Source organism: Megascapheus bottae, chromosome 11 (genome assembly GCF_031878675.1).
Source record: "Megascapheus bottae isolate mThoBot1 chromosome 11, mThoBot2.hap1, whole genome shotgun sequence".
Classification (NCBI taxonomy): domain Eukaryota; kingdom Metazoa; phylum Chordata; class Mammalia; order Rodentia; family Geomyidae; genus Megascapheus; species Megascapheus bottae.
The window spans coordinates 44,351,444-44,364,514 of record NC_143519.1 but is presented as its reverse complement, the minus strand read 5'-3'; the positions used below and the strand labels follow the sequence as shown (position 1 = coordinate 44,364,514).

Below are 13,071 nucleotides of genomic sequence, written 5' to 3'. Positions count from 1 at the left end.
AGGGCTTCCTGCATGCTAGGCAAGCACTCTACCACTAGGCTATGCTCTTGGTCCCAAGATAAGAATTTTTTTTTCTTTTTTTGGGGGGGTAGGGGGGAGGTCATGAGGCTTGAACTTGGCCTTGGCATTGTTCCTGAGCTCTTCTGCTCAAGGCTACCACCTTACCCTTGAACCAGGCCCACTTCTTTGAACCTTGATCCTCAGATGTCAGCTTCCTGAGTAGCTAGGATTATAGGCATGAGCCACTGAGCCAGCTAAGATAAGAATTTTCTATAGGAATAAACAGAAGATTGAGAACAATACAGTTTATAGAACATGTTGATGGTGAACGTATTTTGCACTTTCTCATTCTTAATTATGGCAAAAGTAAATTTAAAATGTAACTGATTTTCAATGCCATAATATTGTTTCAAACACTTTTCAAGAAGTTCTCTAAACAGCATAGCAATTGCTTAGGTTTCTTCATAATATTTTAACATATTAACTAACATTAACATTTCTTTTGGCCAATCCTGAGGCTTGAGCTTAGGGCCCTGTCCTTGGGCTTTTTCAAGGTTAAGGCTCTACCACTTGAGCCACAGCACTACTTCTGGCTTCTTCTATGTATGTTGTACCAAGGAATTGAACTTGCTAGGCAAGCACTCTACCAGTAGGCCAAACTCCCAGTCCACATTAACATTTCTTAAACTGTTAATTTTTCAGATACAATTGTCAGGACAAGCGCTACAATTTTTCTTGGGTGACATTGCTTATATACTCAATTTTGTGCCAAGCATTTTACAAATGTACTTACAAATATGCACTCGTGTAGTCCACATTATATCCCTGTGAAATGGAATAACTGTCATCCTCATTTTACAGCTAAGGAAACTAAGATACAAAGAGGGTAAGTATCTTGCAAAGACTTATAGTTACAAATCATCACTAGATTTAAATGGGCTAGCTCCAACCTTCATGTTCACCAACATTAGCTTATGCTGTTCCTTTTGCTTAGGATATAACAAATATTATAAATTATAATAAAAATGACCTATAAATTGGCACAAAAAACTAAACTTGTTAATCTTTGATGTAAGTGAAAAAAGTGGTTCATGCAGTATTAATGAGGAGAGAGAAGTATTTTACCCATTTAGGGGCACTATCTGGTTCATAAGGAGCATAATAGGACATGGTCAGGAATTTAGACTTCATCTATTAGTAAAGAATTGCTTATGGGTTTTAAGCAGAGGAAATAGCATTGCTTTTTATTGCTAGGGAACGGGAGCGAGAAGACGCATTTGTAACATTCATACAGAGGAAAACTATTATAATATTCATATAACCCTAAGACCCAACATTCCTCTTCCTAGGTATGTAGAGTACCTTAAAGAAGCAGAGAAGCCAACATACAGAAGTATGTTTATGGCAGCAGTTCTATCACATTAGATTGTTATCTGCTTTTTACTTCTTTCCTATGTCTTAGCTAAATGAAACCTCTCCAAACTTACAAAGATTTGGGAATTAAAAAATATTGGCACATATTACTTTTACTCAAGGATTTCATTGTGATATTTACTGTATAAAATGTACTTTGATGAAATTACACTATGCACAATATTTTTTCTTACTTATCCTCATCTTTAACAGTTTTTGGTGGGATTCACTATACTATTTTTATACATATGCATAATGTACTGCTATAATGTTCACTTCTATACCCCTCTCCTTTCCCTCCTGATTTACCCCTTTAATAGACCTCTTTTACAATCACGAATTATTTTTGTATCTAGATTTCACATATGAGCAAAAATGTATTATTTACCTTTCTGAGCTTAGCGTATTCTCAGTTGATGTGACGATTTCTAGTCCCAGCTATTTCCCTGAAAATGATGTAATTTCCTTCATTTTGATGGGTAAACATTCCACTTTGTGTGTGTGTGTGTGTGTGTGTGTGTGTGTGTGTGTGTGTGTGTGTACACGTAGACTGGTTCCATATTGTAAGCTATGGGTATGTAGGTAACTCTCATGTATGTTGACTTTTTTTTGATATATGCTCAAGAGTTCATAGCAGGAATATATGGTAGTTTTATTTTTAGTTTCTGGAGGACTTCCTTGATTTTCATAGTGGCTACATTAATTTACATTCCCACCAAGTTCCCTAGACCTCTCCCCCAATCTTAACTTTTGTCAGAATTTGTGGTTTCTTTTGGGACTAATCCCCTCCCCTCCCCTCTCTCTCCCTCCCCCACTCTCTGTCTGTCTCTCTCTCTGTACATGCACTGGTCCTGGAGCTTGAACTCAGGGGCTCAGCACTGTTTCTGTGCTTTTTTTTCCCCTCAAGGCTAGCACTCTTAGCACTTGAGTCACAATTCCACTTTTGGCTTTTTGGTGCTGAATTAGAGCTGAGTCTCATAGACTTTCCTGTCCAAGCTGGCTTCAAACCATCATCCTCAGATCTCTTGAGTAGTAAGGTTTACAAGTATGAGCCAGCTGGAAATAATTTCTTTTTTTTTTTTGTCAATTGTGGGACTTGAACTCTAGGCATGGGTGTTGTTCCTGAGCTTTTCAGCTCAAGACTACCACCCTACCCCTTGAGCCAGGGCTCCACTTCCAGTTTTCTAGTGGTTAATTGGCGATGAGTCTGAGGTCTTTTAGTGCTCAGGCTGGCTTTGAACCATGATCCTCAGATCTCAGCCTCCTGAGTAGCTAGGATTACAGCCATGAGCCACTGCGCCAGGCTATAGGAATAATTTCTTAAAGAGAAAAAGGTTTTTCCCCAGTCTGGCTGACCTCTGGTGACAGGAGAGAGAAAAAAGAGTGTAGAATAGGGTAACCACATCATATCAGTCAGGGACATTTCTGAAAGTCAAAGGGGAATAAAACTCATTACAACAAATTAATTTTAGCACGACTGCATTATATAATTATGTCTTTATTTTATTAAGGGATATGTGATTTCTACCAGATTACTTAAATAAAATGCTTTATTAGAAGCATACAAGTACATTAAATAGCATTTAAAGGTCTTTATAGTATCAGAATACTGAAGAATAAGATAAATTATTAGTATATATCCTTATATTTTAATCAGTTTACTAGCTATGATTAGATGAATTTCTTATCACTAATTGAAAAATTTCTTCTTTCAATGTAGTTTTTTAAAAAGTAAAAATACAGGGCCGGAAGTTTGGCCTAGTAGTAGAATGCTTATCTAGCATGCACAAAGATCCGGGTTCGATTCCTCGGCACCACATACCTAGAAAATGCCAGAAGTGGTGCTGTGGCTCAAATGGTACAGCTCTAGCCCAAGGACAGTGCTTAGGTTCTGAGTTCAAGCCCCAGGACTGGCAAGAAAAAAAAAAGTAAAAATGGTAGAAAAATTTATTAGAAGAGAAATAACAGACAGAAGTTGTTGTGGAGAAGATGTGCTTATTTCTACCATCTTAGCAGTTTTTCTCCTTAGAGCTTGGCTTCAAATTCAATAGTGAGAATTGGTTATGTTTTGATTAATGGGTCTCCTTTCTGTTTCCTGTATTTTGTAATGACATCAATATTTTTTTCAAAAACTAAGTTGCTTGTTATATTTCAGGATTAATAAGTTTAATGCTGACAGCACTGATGGACTTTTTTTCTGTAATGTTTTAAGATTATATTTTAATTAGAAAAATATTCTTGTTTCTGAGGTGCTTTCTGGTATGCCTGGAGTATGTAGTACTGAGGAATACAACCTGGGGCTTCATGCCTACTATGCAAGCACTCTGCCACTAGGCCACACTCCTGGACCCAGGATCTCACTTTTTGCTTAGCCCACAATTCTTGTATTTTAGGCTTTCTGTAGTAGCTGGGACGACAGGTATCATCATATGCCCAGCTTCTTTGCCTTAGAGATAAAGACTTGGATTATATATATATATATATTTTTTTTTAACCAGGGCTGGTTTAGAACTGTGACATTCTCCATCTCAAGTCTCTCGAGGAAGGAGGTTTTTTTTTTTTTTTTTTTAACTAAGGCTCTAAAACCCATGGTACCATTTGTTCACACGATTGGCAATTAGAACAGGACTTAAGTTTAGGAATTAGAAGGAAGCAGGAAGTTATGGAGGAAATAGAAAATACCAAGGTCATTATTTATGCTTAGATGTTTAGAGGCTCATCTCTGGAAACTTGCTATTCTTTTTAAAGCTTGAATAAAGCATAATATATAAGTTAGTAGCATGAGTATGAGGCAAATTATAGATAATTTCATTTATCTATGTAAAAGCAAATGAAAATGTCTATAATTAGATTTTCAATGAACTTAGATGTGTCCATGGTAAACACAGTAAGTTGAATAAGTCTAATGAATTACTCTATCAATATGGTTAAAATTTACCTTTCACATTAAATTGAACTGCACATAAATAGGTAACTTGAAATAGGAAATGTGTTAACCTGTTTCTAAACAAGAAGTTATTTTTGGTGGTCTTGTTAGAAATCCACAGAGGCTGTTATATCAATGTGCATGTGAATACTACTATTTTTAGTACCAATCTAATATGGATGAAGATGAATCACTCTTTGTTATTCCAGTAGGAAACAGAACTTGGGATTTACTGCAGCACATTAGGTTAACTATGTCTCAATAACTGAACACCCACACATTGACATCACAGGGCAGTGATACAAATCAATGACGCAAATCCTGCCAAGAGCTAACATTAAGGCCACTGATGTTAAATGAGTGCTCAAGTGACATGGCAGTGCAGTCATACACTATGAAGACTATATTAAATTAGAACTGTTAATGGTAAAATGGATTGTGCTAAGCTCTTAAAAAAGTGTAACAGCTGGGGAGAGGGAAATGACAAAAACATGAGAAGGGGTATTAATGTGTGTGAAGTAATGCACTTTCTATCAGGAGAATATAACTGTAACCCTGCTATTAATTACAATAAAAATACATGAGAAAAATTTTAACTGCCAATCTTTTACAATATTTAATTATGTGCCCTCCTTATAACAGATTCTAATTTTAATTTTCCTCAGAGATTCTGTGATTTGGGTCCTGGACCTTTAAAAACATGCTTTAAGGATCTATAACTAAATGAGTTACATGGAAAATGGCCTTTGTAGTAAAGCCCTTTATACAATCATATGCAGATGTGTTACTTTTTATTTAGTAAGGATTTTATATAACATGATGTACTTGACAAATAATATTAAAATCTAAAGATTTAGATCACTGTCCCAGGACCTAATAATTCACTTCAGTGTCAAGAGCCTTTTGCTCACTATTTCCTCTTCCTATGACCTTTAATAATTTTAGTTCTACTATTATTGGACATAAAACATTTTATGGTTAAAGGTGGATTAGAAAAGATGACGTACTATAAGGTTTTAAAATATCTTCTCAGGAGAGTCCTGGGGGTTTGGGAAAGAAGGGAATGAGAGAGAGGAGTGAAATGAAAACAGTAGAAAGATCTATCAGAGATTATATGAGCTCTAAAAACAAAGCTAACATGAAAAATATTTGAAGCTGTGTGATAGATTCAAAATCTCTTCTATAACGGAATACAAAGTATCAGATCCTTGCCAGAGTTCACATTGTGCTATAGGTTCTCTTGAAAAGAAACTAGTCCTGTACATTTAAATGACTACATTTCCTCTGAGTTTATAAAAGAACATCACTTCCCAGGAAGACTAGAAGTGTGTCCCAACCTTTGGTTCTATCATTATTAATCTATCAACTAAAAAATGCCTCAAGTACTCTTGCTCATATCCTCAGGCACTTGCTTTGGGTGTTACCCTTTTAACAAATGCTATTTCTTATGAAACCATTGTTGATCAAGAGCTTTCTCACAGCCTAAGATTTCTTTTGTAAATAACTAATCATTTGAAAGGGATATCTGCAAAACATAAAGCCTGCTGAGAATAGTTGTCACAGTTCTTTTAACCTTTAAATTTAGATTGTTTCATAGAAGAAAGCAAAGACTATTTTCCAGAAGTGCTGAAAACATTCCATACATATTTACTACATATCTTCACATCACAAGAGTGGCTTATAAAGCCTTATTTTTCTTACACATTTTACATTGGTTGTTGCTCCTTTCTTCCCCTATACTTATTCAACCTCTTCAGCTTAGTCCTTGCCAGCTAACAATTTTAAAATTGTTAAAATTGGGTGGGGGACAGAGAGGGGAATATATTAAAAACTTACTAGGTCCATGGTATGCTAGAGTCTGAGAAGAAAAAGAAGGAAAACAGGAATAGGGGTTTTGCATCTTTTTCATAGCTTTCAGCCTTCAGATTATAATATTATCACACTTAGAACCAGATCCTTATCCAGGTTCTTATTTATGGTTTTTGGTTTTGTATTTTTTTTTTTTTGGTCTGTTATAAGGCTTGAACTCAGGGCCTGGATGCTGTCCCTGAGCTCTTGTGCTCAAGGCTAGTGCTCCACCACTTTGAGCAACAGCTCTACTTCTGGTTTTCTGGTGGTTAATTGGATATAAGAGTCTCATGGACTTTCCTGCCCCTGTTGGCTTTGATCTCAACCTCCTAATTACTTATAGTTACGATTATAAGTGTGAACCACCAGTGGCCTGCTATTGGAGATGTTTTATGATGAAACTCAAAGAAAGATAAGAAGACATTTTTTTTCCTTCAGGATCTTTGCTTATGGCTATGAAATAGTCACTATCATTATTTTGATTGGAGGTTTGAAAACTCCCTTTTACAAACTGTTCACTCAACCGTACTGTTTCTTTCCCAAAGCAGAACATTCTTTATTTTTATTCTTATACCATTTAGTTAATTTTAAAAATTATCTTTAAATAGTTGTACAAAGGAGTTGCCATCTGACAAAGAAGTTTATGAATACAATGCATCTCTTATAGTTTTATAGGCTGGGTGCAGTGGCTCATATCTGTAATCCTAGCTACTCAGGAGACTGAGATCTGAGGATCCTACTTCAAAGCTAGCCCAGCACTAAAGACCATGAGATCCTTATCTCCAATTAACCACTAGAAAACCAGAATTGGCTCTGTGGCTCAAGGTGTAATGTGGTACTTCGAACTGAAGACTCAAGGACAGCGCCTAGGTCCAGAGTCCAAGCCCCAAGACTGACAAAAAAAAATTATTTCACAGGTATCCTGTGAATACTAAAGCAATTATGTGCATACTCTTTATAAAATAACTGTTCTGTATATTTATTTATCTTAGAGATGGTTTCCCACTGATACACAGAGATGATTTATCTCTTAATAGTTATACAGTGTTCCTCTGTAAGAATGGACTATATTTATTTCTCTAATAAAATTCAAGTTATTCAAACTTTCCCTATTCCAACAATGTTTAATGAACACACTATACAAGTATCATTTTACCTTGGTATATTGGTAAGTGAATTTACCAGAAATGAACGCTGTGTCAAAGAGAGAAAGATCTTTAAGATCCTTAGTTTTTTTTTAATTTTATTTTTTATTATCACGGTAATGTACAGAGGGGTTACAGTTACATTTGCCAGATAGTAGGTGCATTACTTCTCACACATTGATATCCCTTCTCATATTTTTGTTAATTTAGTAAATTTCAGTATTTATACTTGCAGTTCTTTAACTTTTTGATAATTGTCAGTCTGAAAGGAGAGAACAGTATCTCACTGTAAGCAGTTTGCATTTTTTTTGAGTAAGGTTGAAATATCCATGCTTAAAAGCCATTTATTTTTCCCTTTCTTGTTTAGTCTGTTCCTAGCTATTGTCTCTTTTGTATTGGCTTTACAAGGCTCTATACATCTATAAGAAGGTAGCTTTTTGTAATTTGTACAAGTATTTCTATTTCTTTGTTTACTTTTATGTTGGTATTTTGCTCCTCTATGCAGGCAATCTGGCCATCTGTGTGTGTGTGTGTGTGTCTGTCTATCTATCTATCTTTGGATGCTAAAAATATGAGTTAGTGATGAGTATCAAAACATTAGAAGCTAGAAGTTGAAATTTAAGATAAATTTTTCAAGGATAAGAGCTTCTGAAAATGTGTGCTATAAAATTTGGATAATAAGCTTTTAGGAAAAGGGTTTCAAAAGTTTAGAAGATGCTAAAAATGACAACTACTTCTTGAAAATTCACAATAAAATTAGCATGTTAAACAAACACTGAGAAGCCTTCAGCAAGTAAGTCTCTTCTTACTACCAGAAACTTCCTGGTTTCCCTCTTATGATATCTAGTAACATTCCATAATACCTACTGGACCATTTGAGCCTTATCTAGACTAGATAGATGACTACATATTTGGACTCCTAGTGTGCAACTACTAAGAGATGGAAACATCTCTATGTATAAGCAGGAGGTCTACATGTTTCCTTACAAAGCAACTTACAACTCCCATAACCCTCCCATAACCCCAACTGCAATATTCTTATTCTACATCCTTTGTCACAGGAACAACAGTGGTAGTTACTTCTTGAATGAGGGAACAGTAGTAGAAATACCAACTAACCGCTAGCTGGCAGAGAAGAAAGTCCTAATAGCAGCAATAGGAAGATAAGGGAATCTGGTCTGAACAATTTGGAACCCAAAGAGAGAATTACAAGACTTGAAGCTGGGAGATATTGCTATTCTTTCCCTGGTGGTGAGGGCCTTACAATGCTGGTTGTGAGGCTAAAGCCAGGAAAGTTTTGAGTTCAAGGCTAAATTGGACTAACTATACAGAGAGCTCTTCCTGTCTCAAATACCGAAAACATCTTACTGCTTTCTGGGATTGTTCATTAGTTTCTTGGCTTCCCTCTGTAAAAGTATAAAGAAACAAAGATCTCTCAACAAACTTTAACTCATCTTTCTTTTCTATACATTAGCCAAACCATAATATAATAAGCAGAAATAGAGCAATTTTGATTAAATGGACTAAATACAAGTATAGCTCACTACATATGCAGATGAATGTGTTGGTAACAATCTTAATTGGTGTTTGCACTGAAGATTCGAAGGCACTAAAATATCTCCAAATATAAAAAGTCTAATATTGGTATTTGTTAGCAAAGCAAACAAGTGTATATTTTAGTAATTCATTTTATTCTATCAAAAGAATGCCTGCTAAGCAAAAGGCATATTTTAGCAGACAGAATCAGAGATAAAAAGGCAATTTATATTGTTAAGGAAACATACTGGAAGATACTATTTCTTCAACCCTTTAGTTAAATAAGGCTTTATGCACCAGAGAAAGACAACATAATTGTTTTTGTTCCTATAAGATCCAGAAGTTTAGCAGAAGTTTCTCTCCCAAGTACTTATAATCACCAGTGATGAGTATTTGTAAATTAATTAGTTGGCATTCTATTTGTAGGCCTATTATGAGCAATAACCATTCAATTACTTCAGTTAATGTGCCTCTGCACATATTGTTGAATTTAAGTTCTCTTTCCAGCAACTCATTCTTAGAACTAACTAAAGAGATTGCTAATGTTTAATTAAGCAGTTATTCTGGAATCAAAGACTCTTAGAATGAATATTTGATTCACCTAAACTCTCTCTGGTTTTCTTTTTTTTATAATATCTCCTACACAATGAATGATAGGACCCTAATAAAAACAACTCCATTCCTACCCATAACTGCTGGAACATTCCTCCCTGAGTCAGGAGCTGCTTCTTTGTAATTCTTACTTGTTGGTACCTCAAGAGGTACAGAGAACAGTATCTCCCAAGTATTTCTTTCAAGGTTCAACATCCTTCATATATACAGTCTTTCATAAGAATGATTTCATGTTTTAATGTCTTTCAGTGCTTTACCTGGAACAATCCCAGTTTTTCAAATCATCTTTTATACATGTCAATACAATTATCATCTAATCTGCACACACAATCATTTATTTTGAAAGGTTTTTTTTTGTCCAAGATTTCATTTGTTTTCTTTGGGAAATGAGATTCAATAGATGACTCACAGTGAATTCTAAATCTGATAAAATAAGAAAGCTCTACTTGTAGTTAAAAGTTCACTTCTCTTGTACTGTAGTGGGCACTGTCATTTGTCGTAGAGAACAGGGTATGAAGCTCCTTTTCTGTGTTTGAGGAATTACTTTGGTGTGATATAAAGACTATTACTCCTACAAGTACTAAAACTAGTAAGCAATGGTGCTTGACACATTGGAAGGCTCAAAAAATGTTAAGTTTTTTTCCTCATCCTTATTGAACTCAAAACATTATTGAACGTATAGAAATATGCTGGGTTCTCTGAAAGGAACTAGGACTATACATACTTACACAACTTAACAATTGGCTTCAATTATTTCTGTGTGTATATTCAGTGTTACGAGATGAGAAAAATCAAAGCAAGAGCTTCACAGAACAGAGGATATCTAAAGGAAGGTCCTAATTTATCACTCGAAGAGCCAGCTCCACAATAGGGCTCTTAAGAATGTGCCACATTACCTTCCCACTAATTCAAATTTAGGAACCTTGCTAAATTTCCTATTCTGGTTACTAACTCACAAAATATAACTTAGAAGGGTTGTCTTTAGCATATGTTACAGAGATCTATTAATATGAACATAAAAATACTCATTTAATAAATATTTAATTTACTATTTATAAGTTACTAAGCAGAAATGACTTAAATTTCAAAGTGTCTCTCATCAGAGGACAGTTTGCTGACATTTTACTAAAGCACTGTGGTACAAAAAACATCTAAGCATCAAGTTGTTAAATCAGTTTCAAAATCTCTCAACAGAAACAAATCTAAGATTAAAGATAGTTACTTCTTTCTGTGCAGAAATGAATTGCCTTGCTAGAAATGGCATAAAAGAAAAATGAGGCAGGGGCTCAAATCAGACAGTATAAATAAATCAAATAATGAGCAAACTGGGAAGAAGTCCATAGGTGACTGCACTTTTAGGGATGAGAGTATAATAAAGAATTCCGGGAGGACAAACATCAGTGCTAGGGATTGAGCCCAGGGCCTTGGGCATGTTAGGCAAGGGCTCTACTGCGGAGTCAATCCCCAGCCATTGTATTCTTGAATGTGGCAGGTGGTTTTCTTTGAATTCATGACAAGTAATACTTCAGGAAATAATAAATTCACGGAATAATGATCAGCATCTTCTCTCCAGGCTGTTATTTATACTTTTTAAAGAAGCTCTATTCTCAAGTAGCACTAACTTACAAAAGCAAACCAAACCAACTTTCATAACTTGGAAGTCTTGTAGCCACAGGCTCTATTTTCTTCCTTCCTTTCACTGTTGTATGGTTTTCCTTCTTTGAGACTTTCTCCTTGTTATCTGTTGCTTTGCTTTAATTGCTACTCTTTCTATTGTTAATAGCAGTAGTTCAGAAAGGAGTTTACCAGATGACGGAAGCTAACAATGAATAAAAAGGGTGATGAATTTCAGTAGTTATTAGGCTTTTCTCTTCCTGTATTTGTCTCTTTCAGGGTATATACAAGATGTTTGTCTTTATAAACATTTTAACCCCAGCCCTCCCCCCTTTTTTTAACTCTTGTTTCTACCTATATTCCATCTTGTAACAAAAAAGAAAGTATTTATTTTGGTTCCCTTTATCCTTTCCTGTGTTCTTAAAATTCTGTCTAGTATTTTAAGAGTTTGCATTCTTACAATGTATCACGTACAGAATAAGGTGTGTGATTTCCAGTGAAACAGAAATCTGGCCCTGTGCAAAAAATGGCTTCCAAATATTGCTATTAGTACTAATTAGTACTGTTAGTGCTGCAGACACATTCGAAACAAGATATGCCTTTTGGTACTGAATGAAGGGGTTACTGCACATATAATGTCAATTACATTGATTTATAAGGAGGGGGTTTACAGATTAGTTACAAACTACCCACTGAAATTTATAATTGAATGTTTGATTATCCTACTGGGATTAGCATTTCTTGTATTTTAAGTTCCACTAAAACAGTGTTTGAAAAATGCAAAAGTGTTTGAAAAGACTCATGCAATATTAATTTAAATGTTCCAATTATAAATAATGCTTATCGAAAATAAGTTTGCAAAAGGATATGCATTTTTTAGACAAGTGCTAAAATATGTGCTAAATTGGAGATATAGTCAATCAAGTACATAGCAAAAAATTAAATTACTTCCACAAAGACCTAATTGGCAAACTTGAGGCAGAGTTTATTATGTTGCTTATAAATCCTACAGTTTCTTGTAAGCCTATTGTCATGTGAACTCTCTCAGTTATGAACTATCCTAACAGTCACTGAAGATTTGAGCAGAGAAATAACATCATGAGCAATCAAATATATTAACGGTAGTCAAGAAGTTAGGATGAACAGACAAGTTAGGATGCTGCTGCAACAAATGGCAATGCTCAGTGCTTTTTTTTTTTTTTTTTTTTTTGCTAGTCCTGGGCTTGAGCTCAGGGCCTGAGCACTGTCCTTGGACTTTCTCAAGGCTAGAGCTCTACCACTTGAGCCTCAGCACCACTTCCAGCTTTTTTCTGTATGTAGTACCGAGGAATCGAACCCGGGTCTTCATGCATGCTAGGCAAGCACTTTAACCACTAGGCCAAACTCCCGGCCCCTGCTCAGTGCTTTTTTGTTTGCTCAGTACTTTTTTGCCTCTTTTGCATTGGTAGTGAGAAAGAAAGGAAGACACTATAGGAATATACACTTTGTGTCATACTTTTTTGCTGTTACAAATGGTAATAAATTACTATTCTTACCTGTAATGCACTGAAATTGTCCATCTTCTCTTCTTATTGTAAATGCTTCCCCAGGGTTAACTTGTACCAGAATAACCTAAAATGAAGAAAAGAAATGCTAGTAGAAATAATAAAAGAGCCAATCGGTCTATTAAAAATGTTTCTAGAAAGCTGATGTAAGCTATTGAGCCTTATAAAACTGAGAAAAATGGAGATCAAACACTTATAACATTGGCTTATTAAACTGAGTTTTTTGGTAGGTCAAACAAATTTAGGCCAGAAGTAAAGGGAATAGGAAAATACTAGGGATGGGGGTATGGTAGATTATCAGCCTAGCAAGCTCAAGGCCCCAAGTTCAAATCCTAATACTTGGGAAAGAAGAAGAAAAGAAAAAGAAATTAGTCCAAACTTTCACTTAGATGTCAATACACTTCACGTAATAATTGAACACAGGGGCCAGGAG

General features: G+C 35.2%; 1 protein-coding gene across 6 annotated transcripts in view; it reads right to left on the bottom strand.

Moving 5' to 3' along the window:
- Fndc3a (fibronectin type III domain containing 3A) overlaps nucleotides 1-13,071 on the bottom strand; it is a 100,274-nt gene that overhangs the window by 59,221 nt on the left and 27,982 nt on the right. For 5 of the 6 annotated variants that reach the window (XM_090342150.1, XM_090342149.1, XM_090342151.1 and 2 more), the window contains one exon: nucleotides 12,630-12,705. In XM_090342150.1, coding sequence (XP_090198276.1) covers nucleotides 12,630-12,705 — 76 coding nt within the window. Of the gene's footprint in view, nucleotides 1-11,106; nucleotides 11,300-12,629; nucleotides 12,708-13,071 lie in introns of those variants that run through there. The other variant, XM_090342152.1, reaches the window with a different exon arrangement.